Genomic DNA, 23,468 nt, shown 5'->3' on the forward strand with positions numbered 1-23,468 from the left:
TTTTTTGGTTTTTTCGAGACAGGGTTTCTCTGTGCAGCCCTGGCTGTCCTGGCACTCACTTTGTAGACCAGGCTGGCCTCGAACTCAGAAATCCGCCTGTGTCTGCCTCCCAAGTGCTGGGATTAAAGGCGTGCGCCACCAACGCCCAGCGCATGTAATCATATTAACTGAGTTGTGTTTTCATTGCTGGGACATATTTGGGAGATTTACCACAACACTTACACACATAAATTCTTAAAAAAAAAAAAAAAAAGTCAAATGTATTCAAACTAACCCTGCATGACAGCCAAGGACACAAAGAAACCCTGTCTCCAAAACCAAAACCAACCAACCAACCTGCTGTATATTACTTTGACTATTATAACCAAGTAATCTAATGCCAGTGATGACATCAAGGGTCCTGGTTGGCTGAATTATAGGCACATCACAGATCTTATTAATAATTTATAACCAAGATTGAATCAAGAGGAAGCAATCAGGTTAATCCATATTGTCTGTGGAACAAAGTATTTAAGAACACAAATTGCTGGGTGGTGGCACACGCCTTTAATCCCAGCACTTGGGAGGCAGAGGCAGGCGGATTTTGAAAGAAAATAAAACTTGAGACCTGTGATTCATGTAATTTATGTCAAATAGCCCAAAGAGTTGTTTGTGAGCTTTGAAACCTGGGGCTGAGAACATAGCAGAACAGGCCAGGACATGCCCGGGCAGGCCCGTAGTTAAGACATGCCTGAGGCTGCTTGGCCATAAAGATAATGACATGCTGGACTGGCCCAGTGCCTCCCTATCTCCCGCCCTTCTGACCTAAGTTAAATGTTATCTGCATGTACAGTCTGCTGATGTTTAAATGGACCAATCATGTGAAACCGCACCAATTCCTCCCTGCTGATGTTTAAATGGACCAATCATGTGAAACCACGCCAATTCCTCCCCCAGCCCCAGCCCCTTTTTTATAAAAAACCCTAATTTCCAAGCCTCGTGGTTGAATCCACTGTCTCCTGCGTGAGATACATTTAGACCCGGAGCTCCGCCATTAAACTACCTCATGTTTTTACATCAAGACGGTCTGTTTGTTCGTGATTCTTGGGTGCACTCTGAAGGGAGTTGAGTGGGGGTTTTCAATTCTTTCAATTTCTGAGTTCGAGACCAGTCTGGTCTATAAAGTGAGTTCCAGGACAGCCAGGGCTACACAGAGAAACCCTGTCTCAAAAACAAAACAAAACAAGTTTTGGGGCCTGAGAGATGGCACAGTGGTTAAGAGCACTGGCTGTTTTTTCAGGGCCAAGGTTCTACTCTCAGCACACACATGGGGACTAATGACAATCTTTAACTCCAGTTTCATGGGATTGAATGCCCTCTCTGGCAGTCACTGGCATTATACACACATGGTATAGACCTACATGTTGACAAAACAAACAAATGTTTAATGTTGGGGGAAAAAAAGGTTCTGCGACTATGTCTGAGCCATTACTCCTGGCTAGGACTTCTAATGCTGCTATCCATGACAGTTCATGAACCTGTGTTTGAATGTACAAATATGTGTCTTCTCTTCTCTTGGTTGAGATACAGGGTATAGATTACCAAGTGAGATAAAATTATACTATCTGCAAGGCCCAACAGATCCAGGGGCCTACAGGCTGTGTAGCCTAGCCGAGTGGGCAGGTTGTAGGTTGGAAAGTCTTTTCTTCTTTTAAAAGGAATATGTATACAAACATACATGGTTTGGTTAACTTCTTTAAAGGCTGGGACCATTATCTCAAGGTATTTAACTGCTTCTTCTTCCTTCATTAGAAGCAGAAGCCACTGAGCTTGCCTTCTAAATGGTTGAGAGCAGTGTGTGTGTGTGTGTGTGTGTGTGTGTGTGTGTGTGTGTGTAATACAGAGGTGGTGGAGAGAGGAAGATGGTGGAGGGAGGAGACAGCCCTGCAGAGCCCGTGCTGTCTTTCTACCTTGCTGAAGGAGAGCATTCCTTATTTCTGCTGCTGTGCTGTTTACGCCATCCAGTCTTTTCACAGCCATCATTCCAGATCAGAACTTCTATTGGATTCTATTGCTCTCCACTCTAGGCCCCACCGAGGCTGGCATGAAGTGGTATACAACCTGTGTGGTGCTCAGGCTGGATTAAACATCTCTGAGCTGTCTTTTGAAAAAATAACATGTATTCACCACCATTTATACAACTTTCCTCAACTATTTCATCATTCCTCAACTACACACACCTTGGGCTGGAGAGATGACTGAGTGGTTAAGAGCATTGACTGTTCTTTCAGAGGTCCTGAGTTCAAATCCCAGAAACCACATGGTGGCTCACAACCATATGTAATGGGATCAGATGCCCTCTTCTGGAGTGTCTGAAGCCAGCTACAGTGTACTTACATATAAGTAAGTTTATTTAAAAAAATGTTTAAAAAAAAAACTACACACACCTTGCATTTTGCAAAGGTTTTGTTTTTCCTAGAAAAACAAAGTTGTAAAAAAAATTAAGTTGTAAAAAAATTGCAGACTTCAGTCTGCAATGACTTCAGAGCCTACTTAACTTCAAGCTCTTAATTTTCTAAAAGGCCTTGTTTTTCTAGTGGCATATATTTATATCAGGCATTTGTAAAGCTGCTTGTCCCCAGCTTGTAAATTTCTTGAAAGACAAAGAGTTTAAGTATATTTTGCATGGCATCCATTCATTCAGTCATCCATCCAAAGATTATATACAAAGTTCATATTCTCTAGACAAGCAAATGCTTCCCTTTAATGGAACTGACAATCTAGTGAATATAGATCAGAAATCCCTGAATATACTGTGTAAGATGAAGAAGTGAGGAGCAAAAAGGGTGAAAGGGACTAGAGAAGATCAAGGTGCACATGATTATTTCAGAATGGTCAGGAGAGATTACTGAGAAGTCTTGTTGCAAGATGCCTCCCTACTGAGTTGTTGGCCAGGAAGGGCCCGAACCTCCCCCTCCCCCGCTGCAGGACAATATTGGCTTTTGCCATTGCTCTTGGCAGTTCAGAACTAGACCCCTTTGTTGAAGACACCACACACTCAGGTTGCAAGGCTCTGAGAAATAAAGCTGGCACTGACCTGGGATCCTCCTTTCTGCTGGCTGGCTTACAGTACCAGAGGTACTATGTAGCTATCACTAGGGGAGAAAAGTCATCTTTACCCACTGGTACACCTTGCATGCTACATACTGATTCACTACACAAGGTATGCCCATTAGTATAACAGTGTTATGTTTTGGGGGTAACAACCTATTTCTGATCAGATCTTGGGCCTGTTCCACAGAAGAATTTCAAGTGCGTTACTATAAACCTGGTCAGAAACCCAAAGCTGATGGAATCATAGACCCTGAGAACCTACTGTTAGTTTGCTAAATGGGCATGTTCTTAGCTGCCTTCTAAATATTTGTGTTTATTTATACCCATAGATTAGTGTTGTTTCAACCTTAGAGTAGCTTATTTTTGTAGTGGGTAGTGGTGAATACAGAGATTCGTAACTGGCCAGAATGCTAAGAGTAAGTGGTTGTTGAGTGTGTGGCTTAAATAGATCTAGACAGCTCCCCCATCCCCAGGCTCAGGCAATGTTGTGGAACAGGGGTCAGGGAGGATGGAGGAACCAGAGCATGGAGAAGTGTGCTGTAAAATGCTGTCTTCTGGTCACTACACAGCGGTTAAACTCAACAACTCACAGGAGCTGTGGTTACCTGCAGTCAACATTCCACCATGGATGGGAGAGGACACAACAGCTCTTCCAGCTGTGGAGCTGCTGGTAATGAGTGGCTGCTGAGGGAGGAGAGGCACTCACTCTTTAGGATGCAGCCTCCAGTTAATTTTCCCATTATCCAGTAAGCAACCCCAGAGACTCATACAAGCAAACCTAATTAAACACTGTAGGTTATGATTTTAAAAGAGAGGGCCATGGGGAGAGGGATTCCAGGAGTGGTATTATATAAGAAAATTTCAAAGATCAAAAATATTCAAAGAAACCAACCAAGCCTGATGCTGCTGGAATGGTCTCTATGAGCTTTAAGGTCCGAGTGGCATTTAGCAATGAAGTACAAGCAGGAGATGGTAGGAGATGAGGAGGCAAGTAACATATCAGACTGGCGGAGAATCAGAAGAGGGAGAAGCCAAGTGTACTAAGGGAAGGATTTGTTTTAGCTGGCGCTGAGAATACTAGACGGTTTGAGCAGGGGGTAGTCTATGTTATGGCTGGTGTGGCTACTGAAGAGAAAAATCAGAAAAATCAAACTAATAAGAGAACAATGGTTGAAAGATCCAACCATTGATTTTAAAAGAGAGGGCCATGGGAAGAGGGATTCTACTGGTACGTGGATACTACTGACAATAAACTGAAGCAGGGTGGCAGCAGGAGAGATGGTAGCGAGTGGTGGATTGGGTGGATTTTGGAGAACTCATAGAATTTCTCTGTAAGAATACAAAGAGGAGCAAAGGTGACTAGTAACATGCATGGAATTGGCAGGACACTCTGCCCACCACTGTTTTTGATTCAAAAGCTCCAGCCCAGGGTTGGCAACAGGAAAGTGAGAACTGTGATTTATTAAGGCAGGAAAATCTGTAGAGATGGGAAAAATAATGACGTCAAAGAGACCAACTGTCTAATTTATTATCTATTAAATCCAGAATGTCATAGTATCATCCCAGCATCTCCCCTTCAAATCTATGGCTTCAATCTAATCACATGCAAAAACCCAAACTCAAGGAAGGACGTTCTGTGATGAACCTGGCAAGTCCTCTTTCAAGTACCATTAAAAACACAAAACATCACCAACTCAAGTGGACTAAATACAACATGGAACCTTCGATTACACCCTGGAACATTTGGGCAGACTAGCAAAACCTAAATCCTGTTCAGCTTAGACAGTGGCAATGTTCATTTTAGGGTTCTTCTGCATGTGTGCACACTGCTTGTGGAGAGGCTAGTGGGTGATCTAAATGAGCTGGGGAGGAGCACCAGGATCTTTTCATCTTCACTTTTCCAGCACTGGGCCGACAACTGCAACCGATTATACTACATTTTTAGAAACATGGCTTCTTGAAACTGATCCCATGCTTTCATGCTTGCAAGGCAAACACTACTGTGATGGTTTGTGTATGCTTAGAACAGGGAGTGGCACTATTAGGAGGTGTGGCCGTGATGGAGTAGGTGTGTCCTGTCAGTGTGGGCTTTAATACCCTAGTCCTAGCAGTATTCTGCTAATAGCTTTCAGATGAAGATGCAGAACTCTCCGCTCCTCCTGCACCCTTCTGCCTAGATGCTGCCATGTTCTGGAGCCTTGATAATGGACTGAACCTCTGAACATATTAGCCAGCTCCAATTAAATATTGTCCTTACAGGAGTTGCTTTGGTCATGGTGTCTCTTCATAGCAGTAAAACCCTAAGACAAGTACCAATGGATCTCCCCAACCCTAATTTTAGTTTTTAGAATTTTTAGTGTCAAGAGGGACATTAGCATCAAGTAAAACAAAAATGAGGGCTGTGAGAGCTCTCAGCACCATCCTTGCAACTGCTCAGGAAGCCTAACATTGCTCCCACTTTGTTTTTAATGACAGGCTTACAATAGATAATTAAGTAAAAACATGTCACATAGGCAGTAGGATATATACATCTAGAAATCAAGCCTAAGCTCATGGTATAAACGAGACTGCAAGCATGTACATCATCTTTTCATTTTTTTGTGTGTGGTATATGGACATGTGTGAGAGTCCAGAGGACACCACCAGACACTGTTCAGTTTAGCTTCTAAGACAGGGTCTCTCACTAACCTAGGGCTTCGCTTCCTCCTTAGTGTCTCTGCCTCCATTTCTCCAGCACTGAAGTTTTAGGCACATACCATTGTGACCTGATTTTATGTGGCTGCTGGGATCAAAACTCAGTTTTCTGTGTAGACAGCAAGCACTTTACTCATTGAATCATCCATCTCCTTCACCCCATAGATGGCCTTTAATATCATTACACTAGATGAAATTACCCAGAGTGAGTTGATACAAAAAAGGTACTAAAACATTTTATAGGGTCAGACAGAGGGTGGGAACTAGCAAGGGGAACTAAAATGTTACAGAGGTTAGGAGACAAGAGTGGTGTCCCTAAGTGAAGAAAGCTTTTTGTGGGGAAGAAAGTGAACTGCTGTCAGTGCTAATAAATCCACTGTGAACTGACTATGGAGATCACCTGTGAACCAACCAAACCGATTTGGCAGAGGTGGTATTACTATTACTAGAACATGTAGCACCACTATATGGATTTCCTAGAGACAGGGTTCTTTCTATTCCTTACTAAATGAACATAGAACATGGTGATCAAGACAGCATAGCATCATCTACTGGAAAGCCACTGTTGTAGGGTTTTACTGCTGTGAACAAACACCATGATCAAGGCAAGTCTTATAAAGGACAAAATTTAATTGGAATGGCTTATAGGTTCAGTAGAGTATCAAGGCGGGAACATGGCAGAATCCAGGCAGGCATGGTACAGTAGTTGAGAGAGAGTTCTACATGTTCATCTGAGCTGCTAGCAGAATACTGGCTTCCAGGCATTTGGATAAGGGTCTTAAAGCCCACACCCACAGTGACACACCTACTCCCACAGGGCCACACTTTCTAATAGTGCCACTCCCTGGCCAAGCATATACAAACCATAACAGCCACTGTCAAAAAACATGTGAACTTCCTCTTCCACAGTTATTAGTGAACAAAGATAGGAGGCAGTAGACCATGGGTTCTCAATCTTCCCAATGCTGCAGCCCCTTAATATAGTTCATGTTGTGATAACCCCAAACATGAAATTACTTTTGCTGTAAATTCATAAGTATAATTTTGCTAGTTATGACTCATAATGTATCTGATTGACCCCTGAGAACCACAGTTGGATTTGACCAGAATTGAACAGAGGACAAGAAAATTTAGGGCATGCAAGAAAAAGTGAGTGGGAATAAAAGGGAGGACCAAAGAGGTGTTCTGGTGGCTGTTTAAATATGGACAGATATGGCTCAAAAGGCAAAGCACTTGCCTTGCAAACCTGATGACTTGAGTTTGATCCCTGGAAGCCATATAAGTTTATAAGGAGAGAACCAACTCCCAAAAGTTGCCCTGACCTCCATTTGTGAGTCATGGAATGGATCCCCACACTTGCGCACAAGAATATTTTTCTAAAAGGTATCAAGAGCTACACAGGGTGGTGCATGCCTTAATCCTAATACTTGGTAGGTTGAGGTAGGCAGATCACTGAGTTCAAGGCCAGCTTGTTCTACATCAGTGGTTTTAAACCTTCCCAATACTGTGACCCTTTAATACACTTCATGTTGTAGTGATCCCCCAATCATAAAATTATTTTGTCACTACCTCATAATTTTGTTATTGTTATGAATCCTAATGCAAATACTTGGTATCTGACTACAAAGGCTGAGAATTACTGCTCTATACAGTGTGTTCCAGGACAGCCAGGACTATATAGAGACCCCACTGCAAAACAAACAAACAAACAAACAAACAAAAAACAAACCTAAAACTATGATTTCCAAAGACCTTCCTTTCATTTAAAACCATAAAATGAAGTTAGGCTGTGATGGTGCACACCTTTAACTCCAGTACTTGGGAGGCAGAGGCAGGTCGATTTCTGTGACTTCAAGGCCAGCCTGGTCTAGAAAGTGAGTTCCAGGACAGCCAGGGCTACACAGAGAAACCCTGTCTCGATAAAAAAAAAACAAAAAACAAAAAATAAAAAACAAACTGGACAAACAAAATGACTCCCTAGACCTCCTTAGTCCATCCACTCTCAGCCAAGAATCACTACCTTTTCCTTTTTTGATGTAGGGTCTCATGTAGCTCAGAGTAGCAGGAACTCACTCACTAGGTAGCAGAGGATGACCTGGAACTCAGCACCTTCCTGCTTCTATCTCCCAGGTGCTAGGATCCCTAAAGCCATGTATCACCATACTTTCATGTTACTGCTTCAACAGGATTGTGAAATTTGTTTGATAACCTAGATACTCATAATTATCCAAATCTTTGAAGTCTTTCCAAAGACTCACTAGAGGCTTGCTAATGGTGTCCTCAGAAAGAATCAAGGCAATTTATTAAACTTAGATCCTCAGACTCCTTGAGTCTATAATTACATATGAAGCCCTGGCTGGACTATTAGGTAAAAATGGCCCACGACACTCTGGAGCACTTTGCATGATCTCTCAAGAAAACCACACTATAAAGCCAGCCAGCAAACCCCTTCCTACTATTAACCCTTACTTTATTAACAAAGATTAGGCATCTGTAGCAAGATACTATTAAAGAATATGCATTTTGTTGCAAATCCTAGCTACAAATTGGTGCATGTACATTATTCTTTAGTAGAATGAGATAAAAAGTACCCCCTCCCCCAACAACAACAACGAATGGAGTTATAGCTGTTGAGCCTATTTTTAAAGGCAAGGTACAAATTCATTATGGTGCACACAAGAAGTCTTCAGTCCCAATCCTTGGAGAATGTTGCTCTCCAGGTCAGGTCATCTTTTCCCTGCCAATATAAACACAATGCTGGCTAGCTGTCAAGAGCACATGGTAAAAAGTTCACTCAACCTCTGCCACCTCCAACTGAGGCCACAGCCAGCTGCGCTTTGGGAACACAACCATAGGAAATTAGTTAAAAAATAAATTCATGAGAACAATTCCTTCAGAAGAACAGGAACATATGTTCTAAACTCTCAGTACTAAAGTCATATGTTTTTCAATCTTAAAAAAAATTCCTCTTGTTTCAAGTTGTTTCATTATCCCAAGTACTAATTAACAATGGACAAGAATTAATGGGAAAAAATGAAGTTTAATATATTTTACATAGAAAGTGATGTGCTTCACATGCTTTTTTTGAAATTAATCTGTGTACATGTGTGTGTGGTACCAGAGGACAACCTGTATGAGTTGGTCCCAGGGATCAAACTCAGCTCACTAGGCTGGTGGCAAGAACGTTTAATCTGCCTATCTTTCTGGCCACGATGTCATAATTTCTATACAGTGGAGGTTCATCTTCCAAAGCTTAATGTTTCATCTTTTAGGTCAAAGCATTTTAAATGTGAGTGCTCATAATGTTCTGGATAGAAGACATAATATTGTGGAATAATTCATATTAAAATGCATAAAGGGCTGACAAGATGGCTCAGTAGGTAAAGAAACTTCCCTTGCAAGCCTGGTAACCTGAGGTTAATTCTAGAAACCACATAAAGGTAGGAGAGAGAAATGACTCTCCAAGTACTCTGACTTCCACAGGTCATGGAGTACATACACAATGATAAATAAAACTACAGTGTAAGAGACACTAAGAGGTACTGGAACCAACATTTTATTTTTGCAATCCCTAAACTCTAATCTCAAGAATAAAATGAATTTATCCAATGTGGCATTACTTTTAAACCTAATGTCTAACAAACTGAAAATAGCTGGGAGTAAGGTTAGAAAAGAAGTTTACTGACTTAAAGGTCAGAATGCCCCCGCTGCGCTTATCCATGGCTTCGCCCATCAGTGCTGGATAATACAGAACCACCATTTCCAACCTCTTTGGTTCACACTTGTGAATGCAAAGGGAGCAGGAGTGAAACCAAAGCTGAAGGACGGGTCCCATGCTAGGAAAGCTGGCCTCCTCCACAGTAAGTACCCTTCTTTCTCTTCGAGGTCAAGACTCAGGATTCCCCTTCTCAACCTCCCCCAGCTACTGATTTGGAAAATGGAAAGATGAAATTATTTACTTAGGGACATAAAAAAGTTATCTAGCAATGTTAACAAATGAAAACTGTTACCACATCAATCAAATGTGCAGTAATGCAGAAAAACCAAATAAGCTAGGGATGTGGCTAAGTGATAGCTTACTATATGCAAGGCTCAAGGTACTACACCCAGCATTGGGGGTGGGCATGTATATTCACCCTAAAAAATCTTTCACTTAGAACTTTATATCATGTTCTAGACATGTTTTTATATCCTGGTATATTTACACAATAACTTTTATACCCCAGGCAATGTTACCAATTAACCCCACTCAGGAGTTCAACTTTTTTGTGGGCAACCCAATATTTTACTGTATGTGTGCATGTTGGGGTGTATGTCTGTAGGTCACTTCCCTGCAAAAAGACACTTTTGGCTTTATTTCTTCTGGCCTGGAACTTGCTGTGTAATAAGCTGGCATTATGCTTTTGCTCCTGCCTCCAAGTGCTGGGATTACAGGCATGTGCCAACATTCTCAATTCACTATTTGAATTAAGCTGATATGACATCAAACTGTACATTAGCTGCTATAAAACCCAAGCATATCAGTTTATCCTCTATGTCTAGCAGCCCTGGTGCCTGACAGCACTCTGACCTCATCAAATCCTTTGTCCAGGAGACCCAAGAACCTTTCCTCTCTGTGTTCTTTCTTTTGACATTCTGCATGACGGAAATCATTCAATGATTCCTGCTTGCAGTGGGTAGCATGCACGAAAGAATTGAACTGGGTATTCTTGAATCTCTTCTACAACAAACCAATCTTTTATAATCTTCGAATCTTCAAAGGATGGGATAAAATAGGCTTTTTACTCTGTAACTTCAATTAAAATGTGCATGTGATTACCATTTGAAGATCAGAAAAATTAGATCCTAAACACTGGTTATTTAAAAACAAAAAGCGACTTTTCTTTTTCAGAGGGTCTACCACTCATGGCACTCTTCCTTCCTCACTCTCTTCCAGGCATGAACTGCCATATCCAACCAGATGGTTTCTTCCCCCTCAAGTCAGGGTTTCTCTGTGTAGCCCTGGCTGTCCTGGAACTCACTCTGTAGACCAGGCTGGCCTTGAACTCAGAGTTCTACCTGCCTCTGCCTCCCAAGTGCTGGGATTAAACGTGTGCATCACCACTACCCAGTCAGCAGAAATGTTTTTAATCATAAAAGCGATGATTATCAGAGCTTGTTTCTGAAGGTCACTGGATATTCTGTCTAACCATCCTGTCTATAAAAACACAACAGAACACAACCAACCTAATTAAAATGGTACAATTATATTCAATAAAAGTAGCCAACACACTGCACAGAACATAAACATGGAGTTCTGTGCCACATTAGGGTCCTTATGGAAGGAAGTTATTTCTCCAGTCTAGATTTATTTTTTCATTGAGACAGGAGTCTTACTATCTTGCTCAGGTTGACTCCAAACTCCCAAGCTTGAGTGAGCCTTCTAGGTGCATGTTAGCTTCAAAATCTGTAAATTTTAAAAACTTACTTTCTTTGTATGTGTGCACACACAGCTGTTGGAGGACAACTTGGGGTACTCCCTACTTTCTAACACGTGCATTCCAGGGATCAATCTCTCTAGGGATCAAACTCAGAATGGCAGGTTTGGTGGCAAGTGACTTTACCTACTGAATCGTCTCACTCTGTCTTCAAGTCTAGAGCTCTGGTCATTGGACATAGTAAGATGAGAGCAGAAATATATCAGAGACAATATATTTATTGAGGCTGAACTACTTGTAAATCCATCACTGCTCCAGAAAAATGTACGGCCATCTTGTGACTAGCACTCACAAGAGCAAATATTTATAGTACAAGCTGGATACTCCTTATCCCAATTACTTGGAACCAGAAATGTTTTCCATTTCAGTTTAGATTTTCAAATATTAGTGCATGCACACACAAAGACTAAGTAGTTGTGAGATGGGAGTCGTGTATGTTTTTAATGTACATGGCTTGATGGTTAAACAGATCTAATACTTTGGGTTTGCTTGCTGCTGCCTTTAAGTGCAACCTGAAACAAATGAGGTCAGGTGTGAAACTGTTATATCAATTATCTGGAGGCTTAGGATTTTAGACAGGGATGCTCAACATATTAATATGACATCTTAAAGCACAGAGGACACTTAGGAGACATGATTCTACTGCTCTCTGTCCTTTACTGTCTTAATGTCCAACCCAGTTTTTCCTTTTAAAATTTTATGAATGAATTATTTCATCACTAGGTTTCAAAGAAGAACCCATGATGTGACCCTGAAACATTCAAACTGAAGACAATTGGTTATTTCAAATCCTAATAAAAATGATCATTTTCAATACAAACTGAAGATAGTACTACTCAGTTACAAGCCACCTAAAATTAACATTTGCTAAGATACACAGGGGGAGGGCAGATTTCAAACTTCAGGATTATCGTTAACGTGATAAAGTTAAGCCACAAGACTTTCCACAAGACTAGGAAAGCTTTTATTCATCCTGACTCAGTTATATTATAGAAATGCTACTCATATCAACTAAATATTCTTATGGCACAAAGCAAAGCTTCTGTGTTTAAAATGTTATGATCTAAATAAACACTTTTAAGGAGAAAAAAAAGGCTGGAGTGATAGTTCAGCATTATGAGCACTGGTTCTCTTCTGGAGGACGCAGGTTCAATTCCCTGCATTTACGTGTCAGCCACAACCATCCACAACTCTAGTTTCAGGGGCTCCAAAACCCTCTTCTGGCCTCTGGAGGCAACATACTAATGGACACACAGACATACATACATACATGCAGGTAAACATCCATTCATATAAAGTAAACAAGAATAAACAAGTCTTAAAGATAAAAAAGAAAACATCATAGACAACACTTAGTTATAATCTGAGCTACAAACAAAACAAAAAACTCTCAGAACATTGTACATTAGTGCTGTTTTTAAAGCACACTAGATGGTGATAGTCTTGGAGATATTTAAGATATGCATCTGCTTTTCTGTAGGATATACTAATATTTTGAATATCCATGTTGCATCTACAGTATATTTAAGCAATGATCCTCTTATATAATAAAAAAAAATCAGATCAAGATTTGCCTATGAATTTCATGCTCTAAATATTTTTGGTTAGCCACCTGTCTTCTAGTGACAAGCCCTACTGTATCTACAACAGCAGACTTCTGTCAAAGCCCTCTGAAGAGAGAACCTATACGATGAAGCCAACCTCTGAGTTAAGCAAGACAGGTTAAATATAACAAAGCTTTATTATTTCCAAGCATAAACAGTTCATATAACCCTTCTCATTTCTCCTTATACAGTTTAAAGTTCAGGAATTTTTCTGAAACTAAAAATAATTGTAAAAGAGGAAATACTGTTTTTGTCTCTTCCTAGTGTCTCAATCATCATGTACTTTTCCAACAAATTTGCCTCCAGTGAATTAAACCAAAGAGCCCGAATTATACAGGTAATCCATCTCAAAAATGGTAAGACTTTGACTTCAGAATTTTATTTTAAAGGTTGTAAGGGTCAGATTATGAGGGTGTTACAAACTCGGATGATCTGTCAAGGACTTCATTGAGAAAAGAGTAACAAGGAAACTTTCCACCTTGCATTTGGTATAACCACCTGCTAGTAATGTAACCATTCAAGTTAACTCTAAGTTAACCACCCGAAGAAACCTTTCAGACATCTCTCTCTACATGAGTCATACTGTTATTGCATTTTCTACAGCTGTGGTAATAATGTTTGTTAAGAAAAAAGTATTATAATTTTTATTAAACCGCAGGCACTTAGCTGAAGTGAAGGCATGGGTCACTTTAGAGAGTAGCATATGAGAACAGTATTACTATAGCACCACAAAAGGCTGATGCACCACGACTGAATATGGTTCCTTTTGGGTGTACATTGTGTGTCTTAACCTTACTTAGATGGCATGTGGATGACAACTGACAGTTTGTCAGAAACATGAATCCCCTGAGAGATGTTGTGAGTGATGTGTTAAACGCTAACACTGAAAACCCTTCCGAGGACACAGTGGTATGCACACCCTTTCAACACAGCAGCATCAGCCACGTCAGTGATAGCTCACGGCTTCTTCAGATCCTCTTCCCTTCCACAGCAGACAGAAGTCAATCACAGCATTGTGTAACTAGTGACTCAGTAGGAAACAAATTCTCTCCAATACTCCTAATGCAATCAATCCTCTATATAAATGCCACAAAATACATTATTGACCTAGATGACAAGAGTTCCACGGCCTAAAAGGTGTAACAACTCATATCTCGGTCATGGCTGCACGGCCAGATAACTGAGCGTCATGATGGGCTCCTGCATTCTTCACATTATGCTCATGTACAAAGTCAGTGTAGTTTCTATATGCAGTCTGGGGTGGGGGCAAGGCCCTTGGGTTCCACTGGTTTCCACCACGTTGGCAGCGGTCACTGGTAGCAGAGAGCCTAGATGGTTGAGGAGTGGGGAGTACAGTTAGTCAACAGGAATAGAGAACACGATGTGTAAAGGAGAGAGGCGATGTGATTAGCATGCACCACTGAGATGATAACATTCAAGAACAGCAGAGGAGGAAATCCATAGTCACATGAAGTACATGGAATGGAAACACATGCAAGCAGTATGAATTAAGTGAATTAATTAATGAAATAAAGCCACAGAAGGCAAAACACTGTTATCTACTCATGATGTTTCTGGGGAACTCCAAGGTACAAATGTTGGTTGATTTAGTGTGTGTGTGTGTGTGTGGGGGGGGGGAATCTAAGTAGAGCTTTATTCAAATATTTGAAAATATTCTACTGAAGAACAAAAACATATGGAAGAAGAATAATTTAAAAATGATCTCTAAAATAACACAATTGTAAAAAGTTATAATCCAGGAAACAGAATCCAGGAGCATTAAAAAAACTGCCCTCAGACATCAAGCAAGTTTCTATCAGTGCTCCAAATCAAACAACAATCACAGGAGACTGGACGTGTTCAGGGTGGCTTAGACTAAATTAACAAAAATCATTGTACTTTCTGCAATCAAAACTCATAGGAGCACAAACTGAAGTGCAACAGGCACACAGACAAACAAAAGAATCACAAGCACAGGAGAACTAGACAGCAGACATGCATCCACATGCAACATGCAGGTTTGGACAGAGTGACAAGAGCCCTCCAGTAGAAAGAAAACACCTGCCCTAGCTCAAAAGCCAAACTTGTAAAGTAACACAAGGGCAGCACATGCTACAGAATCACAAAGGGAAAACCATCATTCCAAATACAAGCCAAATTCATGACCCTTGATTTAGTCTCTAAAAATTTAGAAATGAAATTAGGCTTATGATCTGGTTTACAGATACAAGATTTTCTCAGTTCTATTTCTTTTTGTCTGTTGATAGGGTTGGGCCTGGAATCACAATCCACCCAAGTACATGATTCTTCCCACGCACTGGGATTACAGGCATGCTTTATTTTGTTTGGAGATTAGGTTGCTCAGGCTGGACTCAAGTTCCAGGCCTCAGCCTCTCAAGCACACACCACTGTCTGCTGGCTTCTTGTTGTAAATAAACACTGTGGATTCCAAGTGATGTGAAGTACAGATTCTAAGTTACTAACACATCACATCATTCACCTAGTTAAAAGCTTCATTTAGGATGCCACGAAAAAAAAAAGCTGAAGACTGTAACAGGAAATGAGGTTAAATTAAATTGGCTCCAAATTATCTGCCAGAGAGATGTTTCGTACTCTGTGCTTCTCAATGCAGTTATCAGTTTCCAAATTTGATTCCCACTTTCTACAGGAGGACTGTTTTATATTCTTTGAAATCTAAGCATGCAGAAACAAAGAAAGAGGTAGAATGCACTCTACATTAAGGGTAAGAATCAGTAGCTCTAAGACATGTCAGCCGTGGTTCAGTTCCATGCTCTGCTAACGTACTCTGAAGCTCATCAGGTTTTTAGGGCCATCTCTACTCCATTTCAGCAAAGGAGGTCTCAGTAGAACCATTATGAAAGGAGAGGACACACAGCTCCAAGATATTTCGTTTTTCTTGAATCTCAAATTCAATATTCTCTCTAAAGCCTACATCAAAGAAACTGGTAGTGCCTAGCAAATCAAATTAAACAGATTTAAATATGTACTCATTAAAATGGAATTAAATAAAGACAGCATAACACAGGATGTTAACTAATCAGATTCTCACTTGCAATTAAGACATGCATACATTAAGACAGTTCTTTTACAGTTGAAGACTCATCAGTATTTTTGTGTGATAATGGGCTTCAGTGGCACATTATGGAGCATAACTGCTTGCCAGGGCTGTTATCTTCAGCATGAAATTGAAACTTTTTTTTTTTTTAGTTTTTCGAGACAGGGTTTCTCTGTGTAGCCCTGGCTGTCCTGGAACTCACTCTGTAGACCAGGCTGGCCTTGAACTCAGAAATCCGCCTGTGTCTGCCTCCCAAGTGCTGGGATTAAAGGCGTGCAACACCACTGCCTGGCAAAATTGAAACTTTTAATGTCTTAAATAAATACTATAACTTGACATTTGTAGACCTCACCTTTGGTATGTATATGTGAATACACCTAGAGTACCCTGTACCAGATTCCCACAAGGACAAAAGAAGGAAAGTTTAAAAAGGATCAAACAAGGAGGGAAATCCTCTTTGATCGTAACTGCAAAATTACCTGGAACTGAAATAAAATATACCCAATGATCACAAGCAGAGTATCCTATAGTTAGTTAAGCCAATCCCAGTGAAAGAGTACATAGGACAGACCAGAAACGATCACCAACCACTGCTGACCCACCACCATGCAGGAAGAACTGGCTGCACAAAAAGCGGACCCAACCCTTGAGATCGCCACAGAATCTCATTAGATTTCAGATATTAACAAGTTAAGAGCAAGAGAAAAAGAGAAGACTCTCATGAATCATCCAAGTGCACTGAATAACAGACGATTACCCAACACGACCACGCAGCCCAAATCATTTCTAAAGTACCCCTCACCAAGCCACACTGCTTTCTAGGAAAGCATGAATCCAACTGATTAAATCAAATAAGCCACAAAATATCCATATTTGTGTGTTCACCATTTATATAAATACCTCACTTTCACTGGATTATTTCTCTAGCTCCTCAAACTGGAATTTTTCAAGACTTTAATTAGTCATTCCCAGACTTTATTAAAGGCAGCTGGGTTATGTTTGCCTGTAGACAATTGTCCTCCGTCCTCCATCCACACCCTTAGGCTCACACCCCTCCGACTACTCAGGATGCTCCTTTTCAGCTCACAAATATGAATACTTTGTTTTCAATCATACTTAAAGCACTTTAAGATTACAGCTTAAATTTTAGAATACAATTATGCAAGCAATATTTTGGTTTAGGAAGTTAACAAACCATTTCCTGTCATGTTGGTCTGTTGCAGAGGTCTGTGGAAGATTCTCTATCTCCACCAGCACAGGACCAGAGGATGAGGAAGAAGTAACAGGCACAGAAGACATCACACCCCAAGCCTTTGGACAGAAGAATAAGGAAAGTCAAATTCTAACAAGTAGATACTAACATCAAGAAACACGATATTAAAATGGATGCCCTCTATAGTAAATAAATGCAGTCAAATGTGGGAAAACTCTGCTAATTAAGTTCAAAGTCTGCCATGACTGGACAGTCTCTGAGCTCAGCACAAAATGGGAGACTCCTTTGTTAGCAGGTTTTCTCCTTCTCTGACTTTGTCTGGAGGAATTCTAAGCTTCTACCCTCACCTCTCCCAGCATAAAACTTGGAGTTCTCCATGCTAATAATAGATAGGTCCCCTAGTGTTCAGCCAAGGAACTTCCTCTTCCTAGGCATTTATTCCCCTAAAAGGTATTTAATCCCTGGGTCACCCTGAATAAGGTGTATGCATTCACATTCGCCAACAAATGAAGCAGTTTGAACAAGCAAGGACCCTCTCTCCTCATGACGCCCAAGGAGGGTAGGCCTTCCTCATAATGAGCAGCTAAATCTCCTGGAGGAGGCCTCTCTTCCAGTCCCTTCATACTCTCAATACGCACTCTTACTCCCTCTCTGGGCTGTGCCTTCCCCTTCCCCCTGCTGTGTGGACACCCTGAAGGGCAGCTCTGACTGGGAAGCCCTTTTCCAACTCCCAGCACTAAGCCAGTGGCGTCTAGGTATGCAGGAAAATGGGAACCACAGCAATCATCCCAGACCCTGATGTTTCCCACCCAGGAAAACAGGGACTGAGAAACCTCATTACAGACTGTGTTTTGCCTACCAGCACTCCGGGTACCCCAGGCACGGAGGCAGATACTCAGCCTGGCAGTCAAATGTTTGAATTTAAATTTTACACACTAATTTTAGATAATAAACAAACATTCACACTTACTGATGTGCCAGATTTATAGGAATAGAAAATGTTTTATGAATCATCTGTTCTACTTGCATTGTCTTAGTAAAACAGGAGATGTGATGGGGGTAAGAAAATGTACAAAACTTGTAAAAGATGACACATTACAAAAATCCAACTAATACCATGTCAGTCACTGTAATTATCTATGAGCTCTAGGACTTTAGAAACTTACTGCTATCTTACCTGTTGGGAGTCACTTTTCTGAGCTGAAGCATTAAGAACACTGTAAAGAAGAGAAGAAAACCTACTAATAAATGTATATAATAAAGGTTTGGAGTAAGGAAAGGGAAGGGTGGAATGTAATTAAAATACAATAAAAATTTAAAAAGATAAACGTGAACACAGACTCAAACTGGAACAAAATTGATTAAAAAAAGGTTTTGTCAAAATGAATACAAACTAAATTCAAAGTTTAAAAATATGTATCTAACTTGCATATTAAAGTGCTATTTTATAGCATATTTTAAATTTTTTCATGAAACCAAAACAGTAACATCTTGTGATTATGAGTTCATCTATCTTAGATCTAAGGTACCAATTCATGCTTTGCAACCAAATCATTGTATCACTGAGAAAATAAGATCCAAAAGCATAACTGTATAGTCTTTTGATAAGTCTGACATATGTCCACATGCACATACAAAGTTTACCTGTAATTTTTCATTAACTTTTATTACTAATAAGATAAAGCATTCTAAGTTAAAGAAATCCTACATATAAAATTCTTTCTTTCTTTTTTTGAGGCAGAGTCTCATGACATAGTGCTGGCTGGGCTGGCACTTGCTATGTGGACTAGCGTGCCCACTGCCTCTGGAGTGCTGAGCTTAAGAGCGGGCACCGTTCTAGCAGCTTGACTTCCTAAGATGATATATACACTATCAAAGCAGCACCAACAAGTTCATGCTTTGTTCTAGTGAAATTGTTTTGGTGGTTTCTCAAACTACAACTGTCACATTTACAATCACTTTTCTATGGGTATTTATATTTTCCATATACACAATTGTGCCTTACATTACTAGCAATCTCCCAACACATGCTATCATCGGGTGCCATTGGCCAAACAGGGTACTTGGAACCTTCAAGTTTTTCTCTTCCAGATCTCTCAAGTTTTTAGAAGTCTATATAATCTCACCCAGTGGTTCTCAACCTTCTTGATGCTGTGACCCTTTAACACAGTGCCTCATGTGGCTGACTCGTAACTATAAAGTTATTTTGTTGATACGTTATAGCTGTAGTTTTGCTACTGTTATGAATCGTAATGTAAATAGCTGGTATGTAGCCTCTTGTGACCCCCAAAGGGGTTAGGACCCACAGGCTGAGAACTACTGACCTAACTGGTTGGTTTTCCTTCCCCATATTTCATTTATTATAGGTTAATTTTTAAAAATAACTCTATCCCTCACACTTAAAAAAAAAAATTCATTCTATTTTTATTTACATGTATGTTGTGTGTGTGTATGTATGTATGCATATGTGCACACATGTATGAGGGTGCCTGATAAGGCAGGAAGGTGGCTTGGATCACTTGGAACTGGAGTTACACAGTTGTGAGCAGCCCAATGTGGAAGTAGGGAATGAAGCTTGGGTCCTCTGGAAGAGCAGCTACCCTGCTTAAGCACTGAATCTCAGTTACAGTATTACTATTAAAGATGCTGAACAATGTCTAGGAGACCTATCATCGAGTCCCAGCTCCCTCTGCCCTTTTGTGCTATGGAGCTGTGGTTGCTCTTCCCAGACTACATACTATCAATGTATATTTATCCTGGTAAAAGTGACTTCCTAGTCTATATGTAAAATCTCACCAAACTTGTTTGGAGCAAAAGTTAGCCCCAATGAGTCTATGGTTCACTTGTTACTTTGAAACGTTTCTTATAGTGGTTAATAACTTCAGTAGTAACAAAAAAAAAAAAAAATCAAACTTGAGAAAAAAAAATTAAAGCCATATTAACTAAATCGCAACTTCCTGTTTTGAATCTGAACTTAATAATTAAAAAGTAGGGCTTGGGACATAGCTCACTGGTAGAAAGCTTGTCTAACATCCAGGAGACCTGGTTTTGATGCTTAGTTCCCCAAAGACAAGAACAAACAAACCAAGCAATAGTGATAAAGAGATAACTGAAGTTAATTCAAGACACTTAATAGTAACTTGGTTTCTGATCCAAAATGTATATTCTGAGCATCTTAGAGAAGAGCCTCGGTCAAGTCCCACATGCAATAACTGACCCATTTTCTGCTCATGAACAGCACCTATTTAATCTCCTCCCCCTTTCCTGACTCAGTGCTGCTCTAACCCAGGTACAAAGGCACATGCTCAGTCTCCTCACTCAGGGAGAAGGAAGCTCAAGTGAGAGAAACCGTATTTGTAACAAAACCATCACCTACGCTTTAAAACACTACCTTTTCTCAGTGTACTTTTAGTTCAAGCTCACAAGAAGGGGAAATATTACAAGGAAAAAGACAGACTTACAAACCTGTTACTCAAACTGGTATATTCTATGCAAGAGCAGAGTACAAGGTCAAGAAACATCTTAGGTCAAATAGTTGTACCCTATAAAAAAGGCTGTTCTCCACGGTCCACTGGAGCAAAACCAGTCATGCAAACAGAACGGCAAGGGCAAAGGGCATGGATGCCAACATAAACTCAGGTTTTCCAGAGTACTATATGAGATTACTTCAGGAGGGATGGTACTCTCTCATCATTTAACTTCTGAAAGTCCATGCACGCGCATGCACACACACACACACATACACACACACACACACGTTTGTTTATGTGTATGTGCATGTGTCTGTGCGTGAGTATATACACCTGTGTCCTTGGAAGCCAACGCAGATCACATGAAGTTGTGAGCCATTCAATTTTGTTTTGTATAATTTTTGAGATTATAACATAATTATATCATGACTCCCTTCCCTTTCCTCCCTCCAAAGGGCCACCAGTAGCCTGTTTCTGTGGTCTTCTAGAGTCAAAAGTATCACTAATGAAGAGAAAATGACATTTATCAACTAAAGTGAAATTAACTTCAATTCTAGGAAAGAGACCATGCTTATTCGCACTGTGCTGTAATTAAAAGTTAGTACTTCAGAACATCTTACAGAAGAGGCTTTTTTTACTTTGCAAATAAAATCCTTAACTATTTCATATCATGTCACTGCTTAAATATTTTGTTCCCATTTCTGCTACTCTTTAAGGTGTATCTTTAAGGTCAAATGTCATGTCCCAGGCTGTTTCAGGAAAGACAGACATGACCTACTAAAGAAAACAACACCATTTAAAAACACAGAGACAACATTACTTCCCAATTTCCTTACAAGCACCGATTCTAAATAGTTCAGGGAAAGAGAAAAAAAAAAAAAAAAAGGTAGAGGAGTTGGTGAGATGGCTCAGTGGTTAAGAGCACCGACTGCTCTTCCAAAGCTCCTGAGTTCAAATCCCAGCAACCACATGGTGGCTCACAACCATCCACAGTGAGATCCGATGCTCTCTTCTGGTTTGTCTGAAGACAGCTACAGTGTGCCTACATATAACAATAAATAAATCTTACAAAAAAAAGGGTAGATTATACGCACGCGCGCACGCACGCACACACACACACACACACACACAAAATGACTACTCAGTATCTGAAAATAACAAACCTCTTTTGAAGAGTTCTAAGTCAGACAGACAGACTGACCCATTCAGCCACAGCCCACACAAAGTTATGTTTATAGGTATTGGTCTGAATCTGACTTGTATTATCATTATTATTATTACCATTGCCACTTATTATTACTACTACTACTACTACTATTACTATTGCTATCCTTCCTGAGACAAGATCTTGCTTTATGAACAGGCTGGCGTCAGACTCATGGAGATCCAGACCGACCTGCCTCTGGGCTCCTAAGTGCTGGGATTAAAGGCTTGTGTGCCAGCACACCCAACTTTGACTCTGACTGTTTAATAAGCATCTGGGAGACACCAAATACATGGCTGTTTTTGAAAATAAAGTGGAACAAACCAAAAATGCAAACAAAACACACCAAGGTTTACAGAATGCAACTAAATAGTGCTCAAGAGGAACCTTACAGCTGGAATTGTTATTTATTTATTGCTCAAGAGGAACCTTACAGCTGGAATTGTTATTTATTTATTTATTTATTTATTTATTTATTTAAAAAAGGACATTATCCTGGGTATGGTTGGCTCAGGCCTGTAATCCCACCAGTAGGAAGGCTGAATCACCAGGACAGAGTTGAAATTTAGTGTAGGGTACATAGCCCATCTTTTTTTTTTAAAAAAAATATTTATTTATTTATTATATGTAAGTACACGGTACCTGTCTTCAGACACACCAGAAGAACACATCAGATCTCATTACGGGTGGTTGTGAGCCACCATGTGGTTGCTGGGATTTGAACTCAGGACCTTCGGAAGAGCAGTCGGTTCTCTTAACCACTGAGCCATCTCGCCAGCCCTACATAGCCCATCTTAACCCCACTTTAAGATAACACCAAAAGGACAAGGAAGCTGGGTGGGTGCTGCATCCTTCTAATGCCCAGCACTTAGCTAAGGCAGAAGGACCACATAATTAAGGCCAGTGGGCCATCTTAAGACCTGGCTTCAAACAACTAAGTTCCAGGCCAGCTAGGGCTGCAAAGTGAGACTCTGTTTCAAAAACCAACAGAAAATAACAAAACACAGCAGCGGTCTGAGGCAGCGGTGGCAGAGCCTGGTCACACTAGGCTCTGGGTAACAGAAGAAGAACCTGGGAAGAGGAGGAAGCAGCCAGAGCAAACTAAATCGTAAGAAATAAGAAGGGAACAAATATTAGAGCAAACATCAATTAAAGGCTAACAAACTGACAGTCTTCAGCTGACCGAAGAACAAAAGGGGAAGAGATCAGCTTAAATGAGAAAGGAGTCAGGCACAGCAGTACTGATCTTACAGAAGCAATACGGGAAAATATGAACTACGTACATACAATGACTGTATTTAGCCTACAATAAATTGCTTTTACCTAGAAACCCACCTTTCTTCTGACACCCTGAATATGAATAACATAGCTGTTCCTACCCTACTCTACTTCTGTAAACGGCTTCATTTTTCTGAATATTAATTCATCTGGCGTGTTTTTGTTTCTTATAATCCTAACGCCTGTGAAAATTTGACAATCTGCAAGGCCTTCAACAAATATTTGTTTAATTAACAATTGCAACTATATAAATCTTCTCAGTTCCTACATTGCAAGGCAGTACTTACCCAAGATCTTCAGGTTGTGTTGTGCTGGCTGACAGAAGAGAAGAGAGAACATCTTATTAGTCTACCCTGCAT

The 23,468-nt window shown here is 40.4% G+C and overlaps 1 protein-coding gene across 6 annotated transcripts in view; it reads right to left on the bottom strand.

The window, feature by feature from the left end:
- Epb41l5 (erythrocyte membrane protein band 4.1 like 5) overlaps positions 1 to 23,468 on the bottom strand; it is a 100,057-nt gene that overhangs the window by 37,268 nt on the left and 39,321 nt on the right. For 4 of the 6 annotated variants that reach the window (XM_029474204.1, XM_021168536.2, XM_029474198.1 and 1 more), the window contains exons 14-16: positions 23,397 to 23,424; positions 18,335 to 18,374; positions 17,140 to 17,255 (exon numbers count right to left, since the gene is read on the bottom strand). In XM_029474204.1, coding sequence (XP_029330064.1) covers positions 17,140 to 17,255; positions 18,335 to 18,374; positions 23,397 to 23,424 — 184 coding nt within the window. Of the gene's footprint in view, positions 1 to 12,986; positions 14,197 to 17,139; positions 17,256 to 18,334; positions 18,375 to 23,396; positions 23,425 to 23,468 lie in introns of those variants that run through there. The other 2 variants (XM_021168691.1, XM_021168769.2) reach the window with 1 other exon arrangement.

Source organism: Mus caroli, chromosome 1 (assembly GCF_900094665.2).
Source record: "Mus caroli chromosome 1, CAROLI_EIJ_v1.1, whole genome shotgun sequence".
NCBI classification, from domain to species: domain Eukaryota; kingdom Metazoa; phylum Chordata; class Mammalia; order Rodentia; family Muridae; genus Mus; species Mus caroli.